The 27,747-nt window shown below is 43.0% G+C and overlaps 2 protein-coding genes across 2 annotated transcripts; one reads left to right on the forward strand and one right to left on the reverse strand.

Moving 5' to 3' along the window:
* Nucleotides 1–251: 251 nt before the first annotated feature.
* On the forward strand, nucleotides 252–4,361 carry fuca1 (alpha-L-fucosidase 1). Its single transcript, XM_022747044.1, has 8 exons — nucleotides 252–746; nucleotides 839–973; nucleotides 1,460–1,597; nucleotides 1,741–1,846; nucleotides 1,978–2,178; nucleotides 2,300–2,490; nucleotides 2,689–2,788; nucleotides 2,960–4,361. The coding sequence occupies exons 1-8, from the start codon at nucleotides 406–408 to the stop codon at nucleotides 3,092–3,094; spliced, it is 1,347 nt and encodes a 448-aa protein (XP_022602765.1). The 5' UTR covers nucleotides 252–405; the 3' UTR covers nucleotides 3,095–4,361.
* Nucleotides 4,362–11,447: 7,086 nt separating this feature from the next.
* Nucleotides 11,448–27,275, reverse strand: dlgap3 (DLG associated protein 3). Its single transcript, XM_022747120.1, has 12 exons — nucleotides 26,193–27,275; nucleotides 20,151–20,381; nucleotides 19,708–19,751; nucleotides 18,694–18,796; nucleotides 18,394–18,610; nucleotides 16,195–16,733; nucleotides 15,734–15,828; nucleotides 14,537–14,756; nucleotides 13,027–13,321; nucleotides 12,838–12,929; nucleotides 12,483–12,629; nucleotides 11,448–11,762 (listed from the first exon to the last, which is right to left on the reverse strand). Exons 1-12 carry the CDS (start codon nucleotides 27,273–27,275, stop codon nucleotides 11,448–11,450), a joined length of 3,381 nt encoding a protein of 1,126 aa, XP_022602841.1.
* Between the last annotated feature and the right edge of the window lie 472 nt (nucleotides 27,276–27,747).

The raw sequence follows: 27,747 nt of genomic DNA on the forward strand, positions 1-27,747 counted from the left end.
GTTTGCCCTCTACAATTTAAAAATGACTATTACTATAATAATTTTTAGACTCTATGTCTTTTACTATGACAACAGGCAACCTAGTTGTAGGCCAGCATTAATAATTATTTAGCATTTCTCCATTATATCATCGTAATCATCATCATTAACAGCTTTACACAAGTGTAACTTAGATGTCTGTCTGTGCAATGTTTATTAAATAAAGTTGTAATTTAAAAAAACAAAACAGACTGGATAGTCACGTGATAACTCATGTGGTTACAGTCACATGACGGGAAGAAATTCATCTGCAGGTTCACAACAAAAAGTGAAATTCCCGTGTAACACAGCAGCCTGAGTCTCCTTGTTGCACCACGCTGTGCGAACACCCAGAGGAGTTGAATGGTGGACTAACCTGTTGTAATAATGTTATTCTCAATTCTCTTTGCCGTTGCTCTTGTTTCTCAAACGGCGGCTCGGTTCACCGCGGACTGGACGAGCTTGGACGCCAGACCGCTTCCTTCATGGTACGACGAGGCCAAACTGGGGATTTTTATCCACTGGGGTGTGTTTTCTGTTCCTGGCTTCGACAGCGAGTGGTTTTGGTGGCACTGGCAGGGCCAGAAGCCTCCGGACCAGAAGTGCGTGAGCTACATGTCCAAGAATTACCCGCCTGGGTTCAGCTACCCAGAGTTCGCGCCTCAGTTTCACGCTCAGTTCTTCAACCCGGGAGACTGGGCGGACATATTTAAGGCCTCAGGTGCAAAGTGAGTCTGTCGCTCCCCGGTATTATTTGACCTACATCCGCTCTGGTTTACTGACAACAGTATCACACATTTACATATTATCTGGATTACAGGTATGTCGTCCTGACTGCCAAACACCACGAGGGATTTACGAACTGGGGGTCCCCGAACTCCTGGAACTGGAATTCTGTTGATACCGGTCCTCACAGGGATCTAGTGGGAGACCTGGGAGAGGCAGTGCGCAACAGGTGGGTCCTCACGTGTTATGAAGCTCAGACAAAGTGGTTGTTGCTGGTAGCAGGTACATAAAAAGGAATATACCATGAATGCAAAATAAGAAAGATTGTTGTGCAACCATCCTGTTCATGTGGCATTTACTGCCTTCCTTCTGACACTGGTGTTAACACTGCTTCCTGATTCAATATCAGCACTGATATGATTTTTATTAGGTGGAGCAGGTTCAGTGTTTACACTGTCAGTTACATTCTTCGGGTCACAGTGAGCTGCAGACTTGGCTTTTAAGTGCCACAGCATCTCTGACCTCATGTTACTGCACATAAAAATGAGTCCAATGAGGAAAACAGCTTCTTAATTTGGGGAAAAAGAGAGAGCTCTGGTGTCAGATCAGTACTTAGTATCAGCAGATACTCTGAGTTTAGGTTTTGGGGGAGAAAAAAATTGGTATTTATTCTGTCTTGAAAAACAAATTAAAAGCTTGTAATTTCTTTATTTAGGTCATTGCACTATGGACTCTACAACTCCTTGTATGAGTGGTTCCACCCTCTCTACCTGGCTGACAAGAAGAATGGATTCAAAACACAGGACTTTGTGATGCATAAACTACTACCAGAGCTTTATAACATGGTTGTAAGGTCTGTACTGCTGAAATGATTACATCAGTTTATTTTCCACTTGCACATAAAACAATCAGACATAGTTATAGCAGCATGTGCCTCTATGAGAGCGCAGCATGCTGGCAGCAGGTCTGAGCCTTTCCTGTCCTGCTGCCTTGCAGGTACAGACCTGAGGTGATATGGTCTGATGGGGACTGGGAAGCACCTGACACCTACTGGAACTCCACCCAGTTCCTGGCCTGGCTCTACAATGACAGCCCTGTTAAAGTAAGTGTGTTTATGATGAGGAGATATTACACAATAGCACAGAAATGATATATATTTTTAGTAAGCGAGACCTTCAGCAGTTAATTGTTTCAGCAAGGTTGCATGCACTTATCAGATCCCTCTTGCCTTAGGATACCATTGTGACCAATGACAGATGGGGAGCTGGCTGTGCCTGTAAACACGGTGGCTACTATAACTGCGAAGACAAATATACTCCAGGCCAGCTGCCAAAGCACAAGTGGGAGAAGTGCACATCTGTGGACACATTTTCCTGGGGTTACCGGAGGAACATGAAAATGAGTGAACTGATGGACTTACCCACCATAATAAAGGTGAGCATATTAGATAGTAGTGTTTTATAACTTGTTTATAATTTACCAAATCTATAATGATATCTAGGCTGTTTCCAGTGACTGACTGGTTTTCATCCTCCTCCTCCTGATGCTGTTACAGGATCTGGTTCGCACTGTGGCTCTGGGAGGTAACTACCTTCTGAATGTGGGTCCCACACCTGATGGGATGATCCCCGCTGTGTTTGAGGAGAGGCTCAGGGGTGTTGGAGCCTGGCTCGCGATCAATGGGGACGCCATCTATGCTTCTAAACCCTGGAGGGTCCAGACAGAGAACACCACTGTGCCAATCTGGTAAGAAGCGTTCAGATATTATATAGAGGACAGAGGTGGACTGAACATAGTGTTAACAGCCCTCTGCTGTGGGAGAGCCAAGCATTTTCAGGCTTAAGTGCACAGTAAAACTAAACATTTGCTGCAATCTATTTTAAGTGATTGATCCAATAATTTATATGCAGATTACTGACACAGCTGTCAACTCCATTTTTCTAGGTATACATCTAAAGGGACTTCTGTTTATGCCATCGTGACAACCAAACCTTCCAAGCCCACAGTGCAGCTGCTGGAACCCAAAACATCAGCGGCCACCAAGGTAAAGTGACTGAGATGAACAAAAAGAAATATAACCTTGTTAAATACAGAAGTCTGACAGAGGAGCTGTTCTCCCCACAACATGAAATTTTACAACCAGCTTACTCACATGTGTGATTCCAAGTATGTGAAATGTAACCATCTAAAACACTGATTCTTGTCCCATGTCCAGGTGACCCTATTGGGGAATCCAAAGCCGTTACCCTGGTCCCCAGTCCAGCCCAGCTTTGGCCTTATTGTCCTCCTGCCCGAGCTGCCCTATACCCCTGGTCAGGCCTGGATACTGAAACTGGACGGAATCCAGTGAGCCTTAAACACCTGAAGTGTCCAACCTAATAAACTCAGGTTCATTCTGTGTGAAAAGGGGAAGCTTATGCACTACGGTTGAAGAGACCACGCTGACTTAATAGATTTGTATTTTTGCAAAAAATGAACAGCACACTCCTCTTCAGTGATTCATTTGTTGCTGTGAGTTTTAATGTGTCAGTGCCTCTTGATTATGCTCTTTTCTTTTAATGAGTGAATGATTCAGAATGAAAAGTGGAATCTGCTGTTCAGCTTGTGAGGCAGCTTTTCAGCTGTCTGTAATTTTTGTTTCTGAAATGAATCATTTATCGACTGTTTTTTTTTGAAGATGAACAGTTTAACTACAAAGCACTTTTTTATTTTTTTACTGTATACTTTTAAAATGGTGGGATTAAACATTGTTTGATTTTTCTGATGAGTGACTGTTGTCAGAAATGGGAAAACAATAAAGATATATTAAAAAACTGTTATTCAAAGTCAACTTTCTTCAACTTTTCTGACAATGTCCTCAGTCTGAAGGGTTTCTGAAACTAAAATACCTTTAAAGTCAAGAGGAAGTTTTCTTGCCATTTGTCTGGTGGCACTTTAAGCCTCCTTCAGATCCCATCACTTTAGGAACCTCTTGTTCATAGCTCCTGTGTTGTGCTCAGAGGCAATTACTTTTGTAAAAACTCAAATCTTATCCCAATTTCTGTAGTCTCAGATATAGAAACCTCGAGAGTGCTTTTCAGACATAAGTATGAGCCAATAGGTTATTTTTTTTCTTAAAACTACATGCTACAGCCATGGTTGGGAACAAGATGACTACTGGATGACTTTTGATTTCCTATGCAGCACTTGTTAGCACTTTTATTTTCAGCAACTCCCTGAAGTGCCTGAGGATGGCAATCACCTACCACATTTTTATATCTTACTTACTGCTGACCTTTTGATTGTAATCTGCTCCTCTCACCCTGAGGCTACTACTGTGTGTTCCTGAAACTTTGCTGGACACTTTATATTCAGTAGCAGTCGGCTATATTTGTGAATGCAGATCTGTGCCACAACTGTTGTGTGTATGGACAAAAATATCTCTTCAATGTGTCAGTCTGAGATAAGACCTGACTGGAAAAAAGGATACTCACGGGGACTGCGCATTTGATTCCCATCGCCAGCAGTAAATTGTTGTCTGTCCTTTCTTTTAACCCACCTTAATAGGTGTATGTGGCCTGCTTTGTATTTGCATTGCAAATTCCTAAAGCGAGACGAATAAAGAAAATGGAAATTTTCTTTGACCTCTGCTGTGCATTTTTAATGCGTGCTGTCCAGGTGGGGAAATCTGCACAGCAAAACATGTATATCTACTGAGTCGTTTAGTCTTACATCCAATCTCAAATGACTTTATCATCAGTGGGATGAGATTAAGCCATTAGTTTAGGGAAGAGTACCACGTTTATATCTACCATTAAATATAAAGCTATACAGCCAGTAGCCAGTTAGCTTAGTTTAGCACAAAGAGTGGAAAAGTACTGAAAAGTAAACAGCAGTTTTCTGTTTAATGAGGGATATGTGCTGGACCTGGATTATTTCTTGGCCAAGTGCAACTTTGCCTCCACTGGTTTCCTGGCAACTGCTCAGGAAATAGTCTGCCATGAAAAAACTTTTTACTCTTTGGTTTTTGTGCGGATGTATGGTATCAGTTTTCTCTACTAACTATCTGCCAGGATCTCTTCTCCCCCTGGTTTGAAGTGGGTGAGGCTCTGTTGGGAAAAAAAGCGATCACGTATACATCACATCGGTCACACACTTTCATGGACCAATCAGTTTAGTTTAGAGTTTATCAGGTTGTTTGCTTAAGCTGCCACTGTCAGTCAAATCTCATCAATTTCTCTTCATAAATAATAACTGAGAATGTTTTTTCCAGACCTTAACTATATTTAATATCATAGAGAAATACTTTAGATTAATTTACTTCAGAGTTGAATAAGGGTTCCTCTTTTATAGCACTTTAGAAATTCAAGTCAGAAAGTCAACACAAAAGAAAGACAATGGAGACGCAGCCCTCCTCATTTAACTCGCTAAAATAGCTTTATAATAATCATATTAATAGTAATAATATTAGCCATTAGAAAATGTTTTGACAACGTTGACAGTGTTACATTCTGTGTTGGGGTAAACCACGTCACAGTGTGCCATCTCTCTGGGCTTCAGCGCTATCAGACGTGCTCCTTTGACACATCTAGATCCATCAAACATACAAGATCAATAAATAAATTTGTATGTACAAAATGAGAACCACAACACAACGAACAGAATCATGATATACACTTCACTGTGCAACACCCTCCGCCGTACTCACGTACTCAGACTGCATCTCCAGGTCACCGTGGTGTTCTCATGCATCTCGTGTCATCCACTGGTGGCATTATGAAACAAAGTTCATATCTTATGGCATCGCTATTGCTATATGCTCCAGTCAGTTCCTTTTTATAGGAGGAAAAACAAAAGCATTAAATGTTTCTATGTACAATATGCTGTCTTGGCACTGAATCAAATGCGTATAAAACAAGAGAACTCAAGGATAAAGCTGAGCTTAAAGACAGAAAAGCTCGCTGTATCAAACCCGTCTGATTAAAAATAATGGTGTTCGGTGAGGAATACATGAAAGAGATGAGAGAGGAGGACAGGTGGAGAGAGAGTATAGACTGAGGGGCTATTTAGTTTTTGCTACATTACTGTATAGAGTAGAATACAGAGAGTGGAGAGTCTGTGTCAGTTTGATGTCCATGTTGTTTTCCTCTTCTGGCAGAAGTAAGAGTTCAGAGTGAAATAAAAGAACATGGGGAAAGAAGGTGCGGATCTTCCTTTCAGTCCATCAGTTCAACGCTTACTTTCCTCTTTTGGTGATCTCTCACTCCACACAGGAGTGTCCATCATTGATCCCAGAGAAAAATGTCTTCCCAGAGTTATTGTCAGTTTGCTTTTCTTCTACTCCATCTCCTTAGTAGCAGCGATTTAAGACTTGTCATCGTAGATTAAACTATTTTTTTTTTTGTTATTGTACACAAGACTCCCCCTTGAATACAGAACAATGTTTACCCATAGCTATAATTGACAACACCATTTATAATAATGAGAGTGATGGCAATAATTAATCCTTTAATGACAATAATCATACTAATAATAATCATATTGTAATAACAATATATGTAATATTGAGAAGAACAATGTCCATTGGCAACATGTATTTACAGTTTTGTAAACATGAGGGTGGCAGGGTATTATTTTTTTGTTAATTACACAGTAATTGCTCAGTTGTCTCTGACCCACATGGTTACCTGTGTGTGTACTGTAGAGCAACATTGCAGTGTTAATACACGCACACGCACACATACACGCACAAATTCAATTACACTTCAGTGCTAAAGGCACATTGGAGTTTGAGTTCAACATTTTCTTGGGTGCGAGCTGCTCTGGAGGCAGACGGGAAGTAAAAGCTGAGAGCGGAGAATCAAAAATGTGTAAGAAGTTTGGTTAAAGTACAAACAAGTATTGAAGTTATAATGCTTAAGCTTTTCATGAAATCAGACCTGACATTACTTAAGGTTGCCATTTATTCAGTGACAGCCTTTCAGAGTATTTACATCCTGTTATCACATCTCTGTGTAAGGTTTTCATTATTAGTGTCCGCCACTGACGTGTCGAATTCTAATTCTTTCCTACGCACAAGGGTCTCGCAGGAAATTGTGCATGTACATACGTAATACAGCGTTATTTTATTTAATTGATAGTTAACTATAGTTAGTAGTTAAGTTTTCATCCAAATGTGGCACAAATTTTAACCAAATCTCCAGAAAACCAGCAAAAGTAAATGCAAACATTAACAAGCATTTCCATCCCCTACTTATTTGCCAAAGTTGAGCAGATAAACAGTTCAATAGTTCTGTGCCATTTAAGCCACTGAAAAAGAAAGACAACATAATTAAATGTTAATGTTAATTTTGGAGCTCTACTGTCTGCTACAGTATTTTTGTTATTTTCGTAATTCTTTCACAAATAACATATTTTCTGAAAATATTTTTGTATTTCCTGCTGCTAAATGAGTCACGCTTCATATATGCTTCATATACATCATAATTTATTGTCTTAGTCTGTTTCCACTGAACTTTGTCGAGTTTATTTTGATCAATACACTGACTTTTACACCTCGGTCACGACTTCAAATTTCCACTATTCACATTTTGCTTTCTTATACGGGAATTAAAGATGCACATAAAAATATGTGGGTAGAAACACTTACTGTTTAAAGCTGTTTATGCTAGTTACTGCAAATGCTAACCCAACATTGCCAATTTTTTGACAGTATTCGGTTTCAAATACTGCAGAGAGTAATGGAACAAGAAGGAACAGCCGCAGCTCACGGCTCCAGTTACTTAGCTGGAAAAAAGTGACTTTACTTTTTCCTCCAGAGCAGCTCTGCCTCTGAGAAATGTCAAACTAAAACTCAAATCTGCTGCTACAACATCCCTTCCCGCTCCACTTTGTTGCAGATGCACAATATACAGCACACACACATTGGCTACAGTTGAGCTCTTGCCTCAGCCACCACCTCCTTCACTGCTTTTGACTCTGCTGCTCTCCAGTCTCGGGAAAATGGCTACTAGAGAAACTGGACTCAAACAACAAGTGCATTCCCCCCCCCCCTTTCATTCAGAGAATATGGACAACATTCCTGCGGGACTGCTCTGGTCCTGTGTTTTCAGGGTCTGTCGGTTGTGTGGTGCTAGAGAATCCCCTGAGGACAGAGGCCTGGGTCGGGGGTTGGAGACACTGCTGCTAGAAACTGAGGTACTCGGAGTTGACTTGTCCGTCTGGCTGTCCATGTGGGGTTTTTGCACTTCTAGAAGGAGGTGAAAGGGTTCATATATAGTTGTCTTGTGTGTTGGTGAGTGCTCGGATCATGTTTGTACAACTATACACCCAGGTGCTAGATTTAGCTGAGGCTCCTGTATTTATACTGTGCAGATATATCGCAGGACAAATGGATAGGTAAAATACTGAACAAAAAGTGTGGAAATCACAACCACCAAAAAGTGTGTTTGCAATGGACCTGTTTCAAGGCAAGGTGGCCGGCTAACACCTCAACTTGTGATCAAAAGTATAGAGGAGAAAGTCAGCGAGAATTGAAGAAGTAGTAGTTGCTACCGTGGATAAATATCCAACAAAGCCTTCTTGATTCCTGGTGTCCCTCGAGGCCAAAACGGAAAGACCTTGCCATCCCTCTGCGTGTAGGTTTGAGGAGTTTGAGGGTGGAGTCAAGAGTCCTTCACAGTGGAGTAACAGTATAAAAGCAGGTCTTTTGTGCTTTGTTCGATGAGGGCTGTGTCATACACCACTGAGATGTTGTTAAGTTTGAGGGTAGAGGAGGAGAGGAGAGGGGATGAGGGGATAAAAGGATGCTCTGCAACCCACACTGCTGCAGACGAGTTACACATGATGTCTGATTCTTCAGCCCTTTTTTTTCTTTTATTTCCAGGGCAGCTTGTTTTACATGGAGGTTGTTAAATGGATCTGTTGAGATTCAAATCGAAACACGGATTGCTTCTGATTGTTTCAAGGTTTCCAGTATCACTGTCCTCCGAGGATATAATCTTCGTACAAAGAAGTGACTCATTGAAACAACTGCATTGTAAAATCTTGTCAATTTTTTTTTTGTTTCAATCACAAAAAAGGTTTAGAAGCTACAAAATTTGATTTCCTTTCATCAGTCAAAAATGAGATTCTGCTAAATTTGTCATAAAACATGCAGTATTAACAAAATTATGTGAGTCTTATGTGTGTATTGCAAGTGAAAGTGAGGGAGACAAAGGATGGCATGTCAGTACGATAAAAACATTTTCTTTGACAATAGTCTCTGCAGATTTTATACTTTTCTATTACATATCTTTCTCTCTCTCTTCTCTCTTCTTTCTATCTCTTCCTTCTCTTTTTTATATATTATATATTTTATATATTTATATATATATATATATATATGTATATATATATACTGTAAACTGTGTTCAAAGGAAACCTCCACATATAGCTGGTTAGGCACATGTAGTTGGTTCTAAAGAGGAAGTACAGGGAGCAGATACAGCAGTATATGTTAGAACCACAGATAGATATACAGTAGGCCTAAGGAGGATCGTACTTGGCAATTAGCGCTCTTGCCAGTTATACCCTGTGAACCTGACCCAGCACTCACAAACTGAGGATAATAATAATAATAATCAGTTGAAATTCTTTTTCACTTGTACTGAGTCTGGATATGCCACACAGCTGAAGTATCACACAATGCTATAATCTATCATAATAATACTGTAGTAGTTCACATTTGATATATGCTTTTTTTTGTACATATACTGTACTCAATAGTCTCTACTAATCTAGAAATGTAGATTATATTATAAAATATACATCTCCCATTAAAATATCCCATTTTGCCAACACATTCCATCCAATTTTTAAAAAAAGAAATAAACAAGTCATGCGAAAAGATTCTTATATTTCCTGTGTGTAAGGGGTTTTTTTGTCTTTAAAATGGCTGATCTGGACTTTTAAGTATTAAATGGGCTTCATCACATGTCCCTTCCGACACACAGCCCTTCACACTCACACTACACACAATCTCACACTCGACGCCTGCACAAAAAAAATACTTCAATAAGAAATATGTGTTCTGACATAAATTAGTCGATGAAACCCCCCTCCAAAGCTTTGAAACTCATGCTACACTTTGTTCAGTGGAAACACCAGACAGTACGACTTCAGGAAGGAAATAAAGAGGAACACGTAGTGCAACAAACAAACAGTGTAACTCCATTCATAGCACGTCTTACTTTAAGCTCAGCAATTCACTATCTAGTTGCTTCTTTTCTATAATGTCACAACTGTGTGTCCTCTCTGTGGTAATTCTTTGGAAAGGGGTTTGGAGGGAGCTACATACAACAACTCCTTTTGTTTTCTGTCCTAACTCACTCTGTCTTTCGTCAGCAGTGTGTAGGAGAGATTTGTACTTCAAGTTAGGCGAGTGGATTCTACTGAAGACTTTGGCGGGTCTTTCTCTCTCTCTCACTTTGTGATCCATTGCCTTCTTAATTATGCAAAAACACCATGGGAAAGTCCACTCAAACAATATTCGTTAGAAGAAAAGAGGAAAACACACCGTGTGTCAAGGGAAAGAACTGAAAGAAAGTAATAGTAAAGAAACTGATCTTCTTTCATGGCTGTTTCATCAGAGCGTCTGTTAATTTCTGACTGAGGTGGAAAGAACTCTCTACAGACCACTGTTGTTGGTTTGGGTCCACATTTGACCACTTGGTGGTGCTATAGTCTCACAGTGAAATGGGGGCCTTGTCAGTGAAGTCCTGAAAAGCCACCAAAATATATTCCCCCTAAAAATTCCCAGCGACCCCACCCCCTGAACACTTGAAACTTCAGAAAGACTACATAAAAAGCAAACAGATCTACTTTTCTTTTTCTTTTTTTTTTTGTCTGTGATGCTCTCTAGCTGTCAAGGCTGTGATGCTATACTGCAAAAGCTCCTTTTGGCAAACATGAGTGTGCACACTATGTACAAATAGCACTTGCACATTCAAACAGCCTCACTGCTGAATGGTGAGGGAAGTCGCTGGATGTGCGGGACGTGAAGGAGTGGAAGGAGAGGAACACAAAATGATTTCATATTCTTTGACCGAGTGCCTGGGTGGACAGATGGCACCTGGGTGAAAGGTGCCAGCTGTAGTTGGCTGAATACGCTTGAAGGATGTTCTTTGGGGATCGCCAACCATCTGACTTTAAGGGCGTTTAAACTGATGAGGGGAAATTCATCCATGTTTATTCATCCATACTGGTAGCATCGGGGAAGAGTATGGATGCGTCTTGTTGTGATGCAGGAACCCCACAGAACATAATACGGATTCTGCTGCAAATGGCGTCAGGGATCCATACAGGGAGATTCTGTCAGAGGTTTTGTGCCTGTTAAGCCCTTTATTTCGAAGTGCTAGGTGAACACGCACAGGCATGCTACTACTGCGTGAACCTCTGCTGACTAGTGTTATAAAAATGGACTAATGCTAACTACTGTTTCATGTCTAGGCCTCTGTGTCAGTAAAACGTCCAAATTTCAAGACACTAAAATGGCTGTCATTGCTTGTTTAATGAGCAAGATGTCAGAATTTGCAGTTGTGGTAAGTGAACTAATGAGAATGCCGAGGGAAGGGTAGCAGATTAACAGCAATGACCTGCAGGAGATCCCAAACTAGGCGCAGGTCCGCTTCTGCTGGGGTGAGGTTGAGTGAGGAGGTGGAGAGGGAGACACCACAGTCTTGCGTTCAGAGTCGAGTCTGGGCTTCGGGGATGTAGATCTCGATGCTGTCGGCGCTCTCTGTGGCCGAGTTCTGCCGGAAGGAGGCGGTTCTCTTGGTCTGCAGCAGCCTCCTCCTCGCTTCTGTCCTCTGACGGTCCCCGAGGTCCAGGGACTTCTCCCTGATGGGTAGGGTGTGTCCACCCACGCGAGGCACCACCAGGCCCCCCGAACCCACTCCTCCACCTCCGGCGCCCACATCCCCAATGCTATCGGCCCGGAGGCTGCCGCTCACCCCGCCTGCTGGCTTCTTTGGTAAGGGAGGAGGAAGCTTCTTGTCCTCCTAGCCCGTCGATGATGTGACATAGATTTAAGATGTGAACGGACAGTGGATTTATTGTGTCGGGTGGTGGGAAAATGGTTTTATAAGGTTGCGTGAAAGGAATCCCATGCAAAAAAAAAAAAAAGAAGGAAAAAAAAGCGGAGATATTGGGAGAAACAAAGAGAATGAGAAACCACAGACAAAAAGGGTAAAATTCAAGAAAAGAAGAATCATGGGCCGGGACGTTACGACAGACAGATAACAACCAAAATCAGGAAAAAAAATCAGCAAAAAGTATCTCAGCATGCATTGGCATCAGGTGAAAATAAAAGAAGAAAAGGAAATGAAATGGGAAAGGTAAAGGTGAACAAAAATTATGTAAAAAGAACAAGAAGAGAGGAAAAACAATTGTTAGTTTGTTATCAAGAATAATGTAGTTGATCAGTGAGTAGTCTAACCTTTAAAGACAGTAATGTAACAGTCAAGTACTTTCTTCTGTCTGACCAGCTGCAGCATGTGCACATATTAGTTACAGTTGCAGTTAGAATCATTTTTTAGCAGTATAAGACTCCACTGTCTCATGTGCAGCTCAGCTCAGTTCCTCTTGCTGTTCTGTATTTTCACAGCCTGCAAAGGCTTGGAGGGCACGACCATCTGCGCTACTCTTCTGCACATTGCCATCTTAGCTCTGGGGGGTTGCTGAAGTGAAACCAGGGCTGTTTGGATCCCCGGGCCTCTCACCTTCTTTTCAGGTGGGAGCCTCCAACCAGAGTCCTTGAGCCTCTGGAGGTCCTGAAACTTGACCCTGACATCCTCTATGTTGAGCTGGAGCAGGTCCCAGAAGCCTGCCAGGTCCTGAGAGGTGGGCTGGGGGTAGGCTGATGGGTCCTGGGGCGGGCAGGGAGACAGGATGCGACATGCGATGGGTGAGTAATATACAACGCTTTGTGAAAGGGAGGATGTTGCAAAAAAAACAATTTCTAGGGTTTTTGCAGGCAAACTAATTTTGTTTTTAGCAACAGTGAATCTCAGCGGAACCATACACCATATGTAATGATATGTTGTCATGAATTTACATGCAATCACGCATACTGACCACGCTTTGTTGGCAGAGGCGGAAGAATTGCTGGACTTTCTGAGACATGAGCATCTGGGCGCTGCCAACTGCATTTCGAATCAGCTCAAGAACTGGGGAGGAAACAGCACATAAATAGTTTCAGAAATCCAAGAATTATTCATCGTTTATCTCTGTCTCTAATCTTTTTGATCCTCCTCCCAAACTCACTCTCCTCTGGCAGTTCGTTCTCCTCAGCCTCCCTCTCCATGTTCTGGCACCAGCCCTCCATCCTTTCCACCTCCGTCTGTAGGAGGCGTAAGAAGAACTCTCCATCTCTCATGCAGGGCGAGGCTCGGCCCGAGTCGGGCAGGCTTCGGGGGCCCTCCAGGGACGGCGTCCCCGCCCAGGCTCGCTCAGAGGTGATGGGCAGAGGGGAGTGGGAACGTGGCGGCAAGTGCGGGTGCTGGTGGGGCCGTGGGTCTGCTGGGCAGGCCTCAGTGGTGTACCCACTCTGGATAAAGTCCTGGGAGAACAGAGGAGAAAACAGTTTGGACACTTCGGGGATTTGGACCATCAATAACGGTATAATAATTGAACAAAGACATTTCCACTATAAACCCTCTGTTCATTGTGTCTCTATCACAGTGACTGAAAGAAAGTAATTACTGCAACTGCACCAAATAATCCCATATTCAGTAATGGAACAAGGTGGACCTTCCCAGTGTCACTTGTATCATAAAGTCCGTGACAAAGTGTGAACACAGTTACTGTAGGGAATATAATTAAAGCCTGATCATGTACAATACATCCATCTAAAGTAGTGAAGGTGCCATCAGTGGCTGAAATCCATTGGTAACCAATCAAACTCAATTTCATATGTTAACCCTTTTCATCGACTGTACCTCTGATTCTACTGTAATTGATTTAAGTTAATCAGAAAAGGTTGTGTGTTTTTCTTCAGGTTTTCAGGTTCCATGTGGAGTTTTTGACCACTGGTAGCGCTATGGAGCTGTTTCTAAGCGGGTCCTCCTTCTGTTTGTATCACGTTCACATGTACAGCACTTAACATACTGTACGCACAAGCACACGGTCAACACCATTCCTGCCAAAGTTTCATGCCACGTCACTGATTTACAGCTTGTGGCTAAAGAAACGTGCCAGTAAGGGCACAGGAATGGTGAACACAGGGGACAAGCAGCAATACGCAGGACTTGTAACCAACAGGGGTGACCGAACTAACCACGAGCGAACTCGTCTGCTAGCATCTGATGAAGCAATCTGTGCAGGCGATCTAATCTAACAGACCACACTGACTGTGGGTTTGAAGGTGTTGTTTTACTAGTGTCTGTTAAAAATGTTTCGAAGGATCCATTTCAGTTTGAGCTGGAATTCATTAATGAAAATGATGTTTGTTGTCTTTGTAAAAACACTGGCATTATGCTGTTTCATCTTCATTACCTGACACCTGACATTCAGGTACGTCATTCGGGTGCTGGGTGACGATGTAAAGAAATTGAGCAATTTATATGGATGGGATCCTTAAACATGGTTTTCAAATCTGATTAGAGGTTTTGTCGCATTAATATTCATGAAGAGTATAATGTCATACGTCAATAAAAAAGCTGCTGTAGAAAGTTTTACAATTTTTCAATAACAGTTTTGTTATGCGTTATTTCACTGTTTACATTCTCCTACAGAACAAGAAGACAAGCTACAGGGCTACAGAAAGCTAGCCTACCTCTCTGTAGGCCCACTGTCCCTGCGTGTGGACGGTGCGGTGACACTCTGTGTACTGGCTCGCGGACTCAGGCTCTGACGAGTGCCTTTGGAATGAACAGCCGAACTGAAGGCTCTTGTCCTGTGTTGGCACGGCAATGCTGAGTCCTGGGAAGCCCTCGGGGTCCAGGTCGGCCTGCACGCTCGCTGTCACACTGTTGGAGCGCTTGAAACGAGCCCGCCTGCAACACAGGGAGTCACAGCAGGCCCCGAAGCCATCCAGTCACACGCGGTATTGCATGCAAAAGCCTTTCTCAAATATTTTTTTTTTCTCCTTCTAATAATTGCACATTCCTGTTTGAGCTGGGATAGTCGAGCCTTCACTGCAGTCACCACTATGCACTTGGTTGTGATAAGTCCTGCTAAATCTTTTGGCATATGACGCACTAGTGTGTGCAAATGTCACGTCAGTGGACTCAGTGATGAATGTTTACTCTATTACAAGTTTATACCCCACCTCCCCTCATCCTTCTTTGCTGTCTGATGGGGTGTGAGGTGTGACTCAGATTTCCGCTCTCTTCTCACGCTCCCCCACCCCCCGACGTCACACTGTCATCCTTGATGATTGCAGGAGGGTGGGGGCATTATTAACAGGTGCATGATCACACAGCGACTGCTGGAGGTTTGGGAGTATGAGATGCTGTGTGTGAGCTTGCACGCATGTGAGTCTGACCCGTAAGCATTGCGAGATATAATTAGGAGAAGGGCCGCACGTGTGAAAGTCATGTCGAGTGTATGATTTGCAGTAGTCATGGTTACAGTCACTAATGGCGAAAAACAAGACATTCTTGGAACAAAGTGTTACTGAGTTCAAGCTGTGATGTCTGATGAAATGTTAAATGAAATAATAAGATCTAGCCAAGAAATCAACCATAGGTGGCTGCGCTGTTGGGCGCCTGGGAGATGAAGGCTCTTTCAAATTATATATGAAAATTATTCACATAAATTACAGTACGACGACCACAAGCCCTTGATGAAGCCACATATTTTTGGTTGCAAAGATAAATTAGTAAATAAACAAATCGCATGTCTTAGTTTGCAAGTCTGTGTCTGTAATTAATGCAAGTTAAATGTCAGGCAAAACAAACACACAAGTCGGGAAGAGATTTCAAAAATACTTTTTCCCTACTTTGACTTTTAGTTGCACTTTCTTCTTTACCTTTTATCATCTTCCACTTGGACTCCTATAGAGTGGACCTCTGTAAGAGCTTTGCCCTCTCCGTCTGAATCTGACAGAGTCTCTGAGCTGTCCACCTGGAAGAGAAACAGCCACAAAGCACCACAGTCAGACCACAGAGGAAACACGTGGCCTTACAGATGCGATACACAACTGGAATAAAAGGAATAATCAGAGGCTCGCTAGTTATTAATGTTATATCTTGTTATTCCTTTTTCATACAAAAACGTGTAAAAAAAACAACAGGTTACAATGTGAGGTTATAGTGAACTGCAGTTGGCAGATTTTGTTGCTATGCTAAGCTAATTGGATGCTTGCTGTAGCTTTATATCTAACAGGCACACGAGAGTTGAACTGATCTTCTCATCTAACGTTTGGCAAAAAAATAAAAAAAATGAAATTAAGTCTTTGTCTCAATTTTTAATGAAATTGCCTTTTCTCACCTGAACAGCTATGGATGGACTCCACTTCCTCCCAGCTCGTCCTTCATCCTGCCCTCCAACTTTACTCAGCACTATGCTGTTCTGAGGCAGAGAGACTGATTTCCCCAGACTGCCCCCAACCCTGCCGTCCCTCTCCCTGGCCGGCCTCGGTGGCCCCTCCAACAGACTGTCAGCTGAGCTGCTGTGTTTGGCTCTCACCCCGACCCCCGGGCCCCCTCCGTAGGGCACAAGCTCCCGCGAACCCCTGACCCCATCTAGGCTCTCTGCTGAGTTACTGTGCTGCCTGGAACGTCCAGGGCCTGTGGCGGTGTAGTAGCCTCCTCTGGAGGAGCGACCCGAGGGCCCGTCAGAGCTGCCCAGATCCACAGAGTTGCTGTGCTGCTTGGGGCGCCCGGGGCCTGAACCTGAGGCCAACTGTCCACTGCTCTGGAAGTAGGCATCCTGGGTGGACTCAGTGCTGCTCTGAGCCCGCACCGAGAGTGAAGACTTGGACATGCGAGGTGGGAGTGGGGGAGGAGCACCTTTACGATAAGGAAAGACTGAAGTGTGAGAAGAGCGGGAGAAAGGAAGACAGAGGCATAGCGGTCTGTTAAAAGCAAAATGGGAGCTATATGAACAGGGAGCAGTACTTACAAAAGGGACAGACTGGAAGGAGAAGGTGAAAGGAAAGACAGAGAGTGAAAAGACGGAAATTTATTGGCATAAAAGGAGGTGAACCAAGACAGAGAAGAAGAGAAAACAAACAAAATCATTAGGAAATAATGACAAAAAAGATTTATAAACGCAACTCACTATTTCTTTTCACCAAAAATATCAGCTTTTGGTGTGAATTTCAGTGAGAGGCAGCGAGTGAAGTGGTGGAAAAGACAGACAGGATAGAAGTGACAAAAGAAAACCTCTTCCCTTGAGCTAACTTAACTCCGCTTCTTAGGAAGATAAAGCAATTTCCTGAGAGAAATATTAAAATGAGAAGTGCAAATTCTGTCTCTTCCTCCTCCCTCACAGCTTCGTTAGACATAGATGTGCACACATACACACACACACACACACATACATACATGCACAGAGTTTATTTTCACTGAATACAGGATCAAACTTTAATGCATTTCTTTCCAGACATCTTCATTGCTTTAAACCAAGAAGCTCTAACCTCCAGTGTGTGTGCATGCATGCACGTATGTATGTAGGTGTGCGTGCATTTGAGTTTGTGTACCGTACGTGTGTGTTTGTGGCTGATGTATATGACACTTCACAGAAGCTTTAGTAAATCTCAGGGGGGATTTGCTGGTCTAAGCTTAGAATTTTGAGTCCTATGAGGCACTGAAGTGGCTCTGCAGTGTACTGTACAAACACACATTAGCAAACAGATGCACCCACACACACACACACGCACACACACGCATACACACACACACACACACACACACACACACACACACACACACACACACACACACACACACACACACATCAACATAACAATCTGAAATAAATACAGATAGAGTGAATATTGGACTTGAGCAGGAGATTTCTTTATGAAGAATTATTAGGAAAAAAAATACAGAATCCAAAAAAAAAAAAAAATGTTTCAAATTAATTGATGGAGAGGGAGAACACAGAGAGAAGTGACCATGCCAGGAAGAGGCAGATAGAAGCAGCTGGAGACACTGAGCTATCATCATAATCATGAGTGTTCCTGTAGCTATTACTGAGCCAGAGGAACGTGCTATCACATGGGAGGATGATGGAAGAGATGAGATCCAGAGACAAGACAAATGATAGAGAACAAAGAGCATGCACAATAACATACACACAAGCCTATGCTTATAGCATGCACACATATACATACAACACAAAGAAAGTGCTGCAGGGGGAGGAGAAGGGTGAAAAATAATGATTGCAGAGAAGAAAAAAAGGTTAGAATTTAAAAATGGATGCACATATTACATACAGGTGTGTGGTGGCTGATAGTGTGGGGTTTGTGGATGTGTAGGTGGATGTGTGTGTGTGTGTGTGTGTGTGTGTGAGGTAAGCAGGCACAAGCTGTCATAAAATTCCTTCTCCCACTAGCTGCCCTACTGTGTCGCCCACCTGGTTGCCACCACATAAAAGGCAACCGCGCATTCTTCTAACGCTCACACAGACACTCACAGACTTTTACATACTGGTAGACTGAGCCGCACACAAGCACAAACTCACCGGCCCCGCCCTTGATGCTTCCCTGGGGGCCGGACATGGAGAAGACGGAGAGGCAGTCGTCGTCCTGGGAGCAGCCGGCCTGGATGGCACGAACGTAGCTGTGGCTACGGGTGCGGAACACACCTGGAAGATCCAGGGCCTCCACGGCTTGAGACTCCACCTCCCCAAACATGGTCTCGCACACCGCCTCAAACTGACGGTTCAACGTATCTCCCAGCTGGAGGAGGGAAATGAGGACACTTGAGTCTAGTCAAGGCACCTCATCACAGAATGACACAAGTAAAGCACATTATTTGATACCTGTGAGCTGGTCAGAGAGCGGGTGTAACTACGAGAGCGGGTGTGGGCTTTGGGTGTGGTTCGGGTGTTGGGGTAGGAATCTGTACACTGCTTACAGGAGTACCTGGATCAAACATATAACACACATAATCAGCATGAACAGCTATAGTGCATAATGAAACAAACAGCTATTTCTCACCTCGTTAGTATCACATTCTGGCTGTAAAATCTGCAGCCATTTGCTTTGCTATTTTTGACAAGAACTCATATTTGTAACACACGGTGCACCATTTGGTTAACCACGACCATCAAATAAAATGTCACTGAGTCATCTTCTATAACTATGCCAGTTGGAGGCATTTTGAGTGTTGTAATGCTGCATTCCCCAGTCAAATGAGAAAATCTGAAAAAGCATCAAATCATAACTATAATTTTTTTCACATTTCTATGAAATCATTCTGAAATACTGATTTGTGCTATTTCCATGTTGGATAGAAGTGCAGTTAAACGTGGAATTGTCCTGTGACAAACCCCAGGTTCCCAAAGAATTATTCACTACACAGAAGAACATAATGTTCTGTCTTTTTTATGATAACTTAACTGTGCTGATGTAATAACTCATTGTCTTTCTATATCATATTGTGACAAAATCCTGTTTTCAAGATAGGGTACTGTAATTTACAGTTATCTCTGAATGAGGCAATGAGAATTATGACTAGATTCAATGTTACTGAAACTATCGCTGAATATTTTAAAGGGCCACTCAATTTTACACAGTTTTACTCAGCCAGTGAAAGGTGTGTAATGTGTTCTGTGTCTCTGGACAGAGCTTTTTAAGGTCTAACAAAATAACCTAGACGATTTCATCAGGGTTATTCTGTGTTATAAGTTAAATATTTCAAATGTAATGTTTGTAGTGTCCAGATGTGCAAAAATGAATCATTGTAGTAGCTCTTTAAGTTCTTCAAAATTAAAACTCTTTTTAAATGTCTTTATTTTTCGTCTACCTCTAGTTTAAAGCCATCATTTACTGACTTTAACAGCACAGTCAAAGACCAGTGCTGCTTCATGCTGCAAAACTAAAATGGAAGGAAATTAAAAGCATGAATTTCAGAAAAACAACAACAGATTAACATCATGTGAAAAGTCCATCAATGTAACTAACTATAGTAATAGTACTAACTATAGCATTTAAATACATATAGTGAAGAAAAAAGTACAATAGTTCCATCTGAAATGTAGAAGAGCAGGAGTATAAAGTAAGTGGAAATTAGCAAAGTATAAATACCTCAAAAGTGTACTTGAGTAACTGGACTTTGCACCACTGCATGTGTGTATAGAGAGACATTTTACTACAGCTATCTTGTACTTTTGTGACTATGTAAGATATTTGAGTCCAGCTGGATGTTAAAAACCAGAGTGTCAGGATGGAGCAGATCAACACGCACAGCTCAAACGTCTTTCAACATAAAAATTACATTTGTGACATTTGACCTTTGATCCATGCTGATAGATCGTCGAAAGGCATCCCTCTGAGCAATCAGGGTGGACTTGGGTGAGGCTTTGGGGCTGGTGTCTGAGTCGGCACTGTCGTCATCACCCATGGCCTTGATGTAGCTGCCGCTTCGCATACGACGGCAAGGAATCTCCCCTGCGCTGTCGGCTGGGCCGCCACTGCCGTATCCACCTCCCCAGTCTTCTGAAGGGACCTGGGACACATTCACATAGTCATAGGTAAGTTTAGAAATAAGTATGAGGATAACACAAACACGTAGTAAGTAGAAGTGTACGACCATGTGGAGTTGACACATGGTCAAGTTTGTTTAGTAAGACTCTCTATAAATGGATTAAACACAGAGTTGGTATGGTTAAAAGTAAGTAGGCATTCTTCGTCTACACTGACTGTTAAGTGAAAAGCAATTGATCACAATGTGAATTAATCAGTGTTGAGATATTGAAGATGTTATCACTGCACTGTTGGCAGTTTCTTCCCAATATCTGTTATCAAAGTCAAAAGACTTCTGGAAACAGAAATATATTTCATCCTTGAAAGATATTTCACACCTCACACAGAAGGACAGCGATGACTCAGACGCACAGTCCTCGCACACGTGCACACAGTGTTGGCTTGTAAAGCAAACACACCAACACAGAGAGCTCAAGCATGCTCATGCACACGATGAGAGCACACTCGCGCGCGCACATGCACATACAGTATATGCATACACATGGGAGATGACGTTAGTGAAAGAGAGAAAGGGACAAAGGGACTTACAGAAAGAGAGAAACTCTGACAGCTGGAGAAACACTGACACAGAGAAGGAAAAACAGCGTAAGCCAGAAGCCGACAGACAGAGCAAATAAACAAATACACAGAAAGGCGGGTAGACGAGCAGAGAGGACAGACGGACGAAATGTAGGCAGACAGACAGGAAAGACGAGTGGCATATAGAGAGATAGACAGATGTACAGGGGGGACAAAACAAGAAACAGGGAAGCAGAATAGCAGACTTAAGCCGACAGAGAGCAGGATGACAGACGAGCAGTCTGATGAGAAAACAAAATGAAAAACACACACACACACACACACACACACAGGGAGACACTCGAGACAAGAAACTAAAGAGGAAGGCAACACATAGAAAAGTGATAAAGAGCAATGAAATGAAACCAAAAAATTGACAGGTTCCCACTGCGGCCCTCATGTAAAATGTATGATGTCTCATAACCAAGTCAGAATGCTTTCATTACTCTTAAAAATGTCCTCGCTTTCTGGTCTGTTGTGGGAGTTTTTGTGTACCAAAGAAAAACAAGATGACACCTCATTCAGTGAGTGACACCGTGAAAACTTTTCTGACATATTCATATGAGTTGACTGTTTTGGTAGGCAGAGCTAGCAAGACAGAAAGACAATGAAACAGCTCGTGTCTTTAAAAAAAAGCATTAACTGCCCAAACAGGTCAGATGTGACCACAATGTACAACAATAGTTAAAAGTGGCTAAAAAGCTGAGGGCAATTTCAGAGATGGTTGATAATTCTCTGTGGGTTTGTCATTAAAAGTGACACATTTGACATTACTCATAGTCATTTCAGCCATTGTTCAAATTAAAGATATTGATTAGCGCAGCTTTAATTTGCATCTTTAGAGTTGAGGTAAAACTTCCAGAGGTAAGGAAGCTTAATTCAAAATCACACTGACATTTGTAATCATGCAAATACCATGCAAATGACTAAAGATCCAGCCTTGGAACATAAACTTACTCAACAGTATGACATATTGTTGTATGTTGAGTATACTCCATTTGTCAAGGCAAGCATGGTAATTAAAAAAAAAAAATAGAGCTAATATCTTTTTTATTTCATTTTTTTTTATTCATGATTTCTGCTCTCAACGACATTTAAAGGACAAGCCCACTAACCACTGCAGTTTGTATGTCATCAGAGGCGATTCTGTAGGTGATTGGACGACAAGGGTCAAACTCGTGGGCAAAAAAATGAAGCCAACACAGAAGTGCTAAAAACTTCAGTTCCTTCAATGGCCACTTGGGGCTGGCTCCAAAAGTGAGTCAATCCCTGTAGACTTGCATGTTAAAATGCCCAACTTTACAGCAGAAGTTAACATGTCTACAGCCTGGTACAAAAAACTGTTTTAGTGTCTATAGCTAATTCCCCCCTTCCTGGCAACTGTATGGGGCTGAATTACATAACTCACCTGTCTAACTTTATTAAGGTTTAAAGTTATGCATGATTGAGGGCATGCATTCTCGGCTCCACACGTGCACCACCTCTTTGCCCATTTTTGGATTAGCCTGGAGTTATTTAGGCAGAGTCAGGTACTGCCAAGATGGCGACGGCGGAGCAGCCCACTTCGGGTTTCAAAACCGTTCCGCAGAAACCTATGGGTGAGGTCACGGAGGCTACATTCAACTTTATATACAGTCTATGGTGGAGGGCCCATGTCTCTAATAACAGCTAAAAACTTTTTAAAACAGTAGAGATTATAGATAAAATGTTGAAAAAACGGACACTGGAAGAGGATCCAATAAGGGTTAAATAAAGAGACCTGGTTTAGATAATTGAAGACATTACATGTTTCATCTAAGATGCTTGTTCAGTTCAGAGCTTCAGTTCTTGATTCAAACCTTCTTGGACAACCGACCATGACATGGACGGCTGAGGATCTTCACAGATGACATTAGTACAAAGCAAAATTATAATGGATGTTAAGTATCTGCACTGTTATGGTGGCAAATTTTCATGGGAGCTGTAGTTCTTGTATGCTAAAAATAAATAAATAAATGACTGAGTAACTTTGTAAAAATCATGGATGTTTCAGTTTCTAATATCACAAGCTGCAGTAGAAGGTAATTTGACTTCATATATGAATAAACCCTAGGATATTTTTTTTTCAGTGACCCAATGAAAACACCTACAAACATTGACACACACACATAGTGAAGACCCCACGGTTTGGCATCCAGCTGAGTGTGTGTTTTTAAGGTCATCACTTAAAAGTTGATTCAGCCTAATCTCCTGATCCCCCTGGCCTTCCACTATCTCTCTCATTTTCTCATCCTGCTCTTTCACTCCTCCTCTCGCTTTTCCCCCTGGCTACCATCACCTCCTTTATCTCTTCTCTATCCCTGAGCTTGCTTCGCTATCTCTGGATCCCTCTACCTTGCTCTTTTCCCTCCTCTATCTTTGTCTCTCTCTCTCTCCCTCACTGTTTCGTCTTCATTTCACTTTCGCTCCATATTCTTGTTTTTGTCATTCCTTATCTACGAGACACAGGCCGAGGGGAAAAGAGAGGCTTAGGGAATGGAGAGCGCCGGGTTCTGATGCCGCACGTCGTGATTGGCATTGACACCATGGGAGAAAACCTTGCACATGTCCCTTTGCTTCTGACCACTGTAATTCAGACATTTTTGTTCCTTTAATTTTCACTTCGAGATGCTTCACTTTTTTCTTGCTTTTCTTGGTGTGGACTTGTCGAGATAAGCTTGTATGAACATGTCAGTGTTTCAAAAACCCACTACTTCAATATGTATTTGCTGCAGGTACTTTGTTATACAAGAGTGCTCAGGGCCTTCCAGGCCTTCAGAGATGTCCAAACATATCAGCATTTTAAATGTTGGCCTTTAATCTCTTTCATCGTCAGCCCCCACAGCTGCGTGTGTTTGTTTAGTAAGTGGCAGGTGAATTAACCAATCACATTTTGACTTATAATGGGTGGGACCAAAAATCACTGCTCTAGGCCTTCCTGGGGGCTCGAGGCCAGAGCTACCTCACAGGGGAAATCGTCATCGGCCTTTAGAATAGGTGCGTTCACTGTCTTCACTCAACCCTCCCGGGGTGAAAACTCAACAGACCATTAAGGGGACACTTCCATTTTGTAGGCAGCACAAACTAATGAAAACAAGCATACCCCGAGCCCCCAAGCTGGGACGTGAAAAAATTGTTTTTATGTTGGAAGAAGTGAAGAAGAAGTTGCCTGTTTGCACTGGACTTCACGTGACAATATTCTCAACTTAGAATATTTTTATGAAAAACTCTTTCAAAGCTTTTGATCCATGGACCCTTACAGACTAAAGTTGAGTTGAGTCATTATATTTGTACAGTCTGACGATCAAATCAGGTGATTCTATTACATACAAGTATATTTTACTTGAATCTCTTACCTTCTTCTCCAGTCAGGATCGCCAGCATCTTTTCAAAAAAAATTATTTTCATGGCTCATGTCCTGGAGTGGACACACACTCCCATACAGTGAGTGAGCTGAACAACAACACAAATCTGAACAGTGGAATAAGGAATACAATGATAAGATTTGTGTGGTGTGAGAAGCAGAGCACTTTAGCATGTTAGCATGTTAAAGAGTTAAACCTGGAATTTACTGATTTTTGGCCACTCTGAAACAGACTATATATAATTATAATGTATTAACTGCAGATTTACACATCCAGCAGTTATGGAGCAATATTAGCAGCCACCTGAAGTTGTGTTTGTGATCACTTTTTTTCATTTTAGCTCTGATTTTTTGTTGCGACTAACTCCTGAGGTTGGCGAGTAGATGAATGTTTTTGGTCACTATGACAGCGGTGACAGTGAACAAAAACAGTTATATTTATATAACAGCTAAAAGAGGATATAAAGCTCTGTAGGAATGTGAGGAATTGTACGATCGGATGATAATTCCCTGTAGGTTCATGACCATGAGTGACAACTATATTATTCATGTAGTCATATGATCCATTGTTATTGTAAAAATATTTATAATAGTAACTTTAAAGTCTGGTGTTAAATGTATAATATCTAGTCTTTACACACTCTATCTGGCAGCAGTTGTTTCAAATTTTGCTTCCAGAGAACAAGGTCTCAGTTCAGAACTGCTGCTTCAATATGGCACCTGTGCTGCTGTTTGTCCTGAGGTCTGGTCCTGCTGGACTAGACCTGAATGGCTCTATATCTTCAGCTCCAGGAAGCTGTCTGATCTGAAGCCATGGATCAATCTGGCTGACTTCAGCACATCTAAACGGGGCACAAAAATTCACTCCACACACTGTCTCCCCTCTCCTGACAAAACTGCAAGTGACGCCTGAAGATATGAGAAAAGCTGCAAAAGGGAAGTTCATTTTGTGTCCTAAGGTGTGAATGTGATGGTAGCCCTAAGGCTCAGAGGCAAATTGTGTGGGGTCTGTCCTTTGAAAACCCCAACACACACAGCCCTGCTCTCACTGTCTCTTCTATCAGCAGACCTCAGCTGTGTCTAAAGGATGAGAGTTGGAAAAACACCAGGGACTCCTGTGGCTACCTGCTGTTTCCGTAGAAACACAGCCTGCATGGCAGCTCTACCTCAGCACAGCTGGAGGTTTGTGTTTGTGTTTGTGTGTGTGTGTGTGTGTGTGTGTGTGTGTGTGCTCTCAGCTGCCTTTGTAGGTACACTGTAACAGCCATTAGCTTTTTCATTTTAGGGAATTCATGTATATAAAATGGGAGAAAGGGCAAAGGGAAAATTGCATGTGTTGGATTCGGAGATGGAGTGAGGCACCTGGAAGTGGGAACTGTTAGGAGAGACATCAAATAATCTCTGCATGGATGAGAATCATTGTTTTCTGACTCACAGCAAAATACCCAGACAGTCCAGGGTGTGGTGGATATTTAAACCTTTGAACCCTGGGCTGTTTTTGCTCAGTTTCCACATTTCACATCATGTTTGTTTTGATACTTTTTCTGAAGACAAAAAAAAGTTTTATGCAATTCAGAATTGTTGTGTTGTGTCCAGAGGTTTCAACACACAGTAAAAATCTGTATATGAACCAATTGAGTGTCATTGCTCCAGGGATATATGAATCAACAAAAAAAAGTTTTCCCATCATTTCTTTACAGAAATATCGCTCCTTTTTGCAGCAGGTCACTGTGCAGCAAACAAAGTCACTCAAGTAATATATTCCCTTTGTACACACACACACACACACACACACACACACACACACAGGCTGACATGCAAGCGTGCACACACCTGCAGATAGTGAAAGGTCCTCTCCTTCAGCTTGCTCTCCACAGGCACAAGGGCTTTGTTGTAGCCTCCTCCCCCTCTGGTGGAAGGGTACACCTCCCTTGCCTGACTCACTGTCATGGCTGACCAGGTGCTCCTCTTCAGGGAGTGGCCGTGGTGCCCGTGGTGTCCCCCTCCTTCACTCCCAGCGAGAGCCATTGTGGTACAGGCCATGCACTCCCCTGGCCCCGGCCCTCCGCTGCGCTCCTTGGGCTTCTTCATGGTGAGCTCCTGGATGGCAGCATCCAGACTTTCGTGTCCGCTGGGATACCCCCGTCTGCCCCCGCTCACCAGGAAGCTGCTGTCGCTGTCCAGGTTGTCGTCAGAGCTCCACCAGCCTGCTGTCCTGCTGCGGTGGCGTCTGCCTGACTCGTGCCGTGAGTCTCCGCTCTTGCTACGCTCTCGAGACTTGCTCCTCCTGGTGGACCGAGACTGGTGGCCTGAGTAGTGACCTCCACTTTCCTCCCCTCCGCTCCTGTGGCCTCCTCCTCTTTCGCCACGGTAGTCCCCACCTCCTCTTGTCCCGTTGTATTCCCGTTTGGATGGTGCCTCCAGGGAATGGGACTTGGCAAAGAGGCGCTGCACAGAGTTGACTAGGTGACGGATGCGAGAGGGGCTTTCGCTGCGTTGCTCAGCACCCCCGCTAGCAGTGTGCTGGTACTGCAGCGTGTGGAAGCCATCAGGATGAAAGGGCACCTGCTTCTCGAACTGGTCCATCAGGTTTGGGGGAATGCGGTGCATCTTCCCTCCGTGGCCTGAGGACAGGCACTCCTCGCAAGAATCAAACGACTGGAGAGCCGGGTGCTGGCTGGGGTGGGAACGAGGGAACGTGCCAGAATGGGAGTGGGAGTGGGAGTGGGAATGGTGCCTCTCCAGCGCCAGAGCCTCTGCCGGACCTCCCGGAGGGTAATAGTGGCCGTCGCTGTGACCCTGGTAGTAGTCTCTGCCCGGGCCATCACAGTCCTCAGGCGTGCAGTGGCAGGGGCCTCCTCCGCCACCACCGGAGGAATGTTGGGACATGCTACGGCTGACATGGTACCCTTTCATAGGCGCCGGGGCGTGGTGGGCCGTCCGGGCCGAAAGGGGGCGCTGTGGGCGTGACAGGGCTGCACCAGTCTCACCTGGAGGCACAAAAGGAGCGACCATTTAAATTCGGTATCTCAGGAACTAGAAGTGAACACAATGTGTTTATGTAAATATTCATCTTTATCAAATAATTAAATCTAGTGCTCAGTCTTGCAATCAGTAACATTTTACTGTCTCATTACACAGAATAACCATAAGTCACTCTACCTCAGTAGCTTTAGATCTCAAGCTTTCTAAACAGGCAAAATCACATAATGTTCAGATGAGAATACGCATGATTTGTCCGAAGGGCAAAAATGTGAAAACAGCAGTATAATACTTTAAAGATGTGGTTCGGAGTACAGGTATAAATAACTTATTTGATGTTCTTGTACTGTTCATGTCTGTGTGAGACACAAAGTTGGGGGGGTTCAGTGGAGAGTAATTCACCATA

The sequence above is a fragment of the Seriola dumerili genome, unplaced genomic scaffold, assembly GCF_002260705.1.
Source record: "Seriola dumerili isolate Sdu_G_001 unplaced genomic scaffold, Sdu_1.0 BDQW01000110.1, whole genome shotgun sequence".
In the NCBI taxonomy this organism is placed as follows: domain Eukaryota; kingdom Metazoa; phylum Chordata; class Actinopteri; order Carangiformes; family Carangidae; genus Seriola; species Seriola dumerili.

Bases quoted from the DNA above. Each gene is read 5' to 3' on its own strand.
- fuca1 (XM_022747044.1), top strand. From the start codon at position 406: ATGTTATTCTCAATTCTCTTTGCCGTTGCTCTTGTTTCTCAAACGGCG. The intron at 974-1,459 runs GTGGGTCCTCAC...TTCTTTATTTAG, and splicing joins GGAGAGGCAGTGCGCAACAG to GTCATTGCACTATGGACTCT. The intron at 1,847-1,977 runs GTAAGTGTGTTT...CTCTTGCCTTAG, and splicing joins ACAATGACAGCCCTGTTAAA to GATACCATTGTGACCAATGA.
- dlgap3 (XM_022747120.1), bottom strand. From the start codon at position 27,275: ATGAAAGGGTACCATGTCAGCCGTAGCATGTCCCAACATTCCTCCGGT. The intron at 20,382-26,192 runs GTGTGTGCACGC...AATGTGTCCCAG, and splicing joins GGACCTTTCACTATCTGCAG to GTCCCTTCAGAAGACTGGGG. The intron at 11,763-12,482 runs GTGAGAGGCCCG...TCGACGGGCTAG, and splicing joins GGCTCCCACCTGAAAAGAAG to GAGGACAAGAAGCTTCCTCC.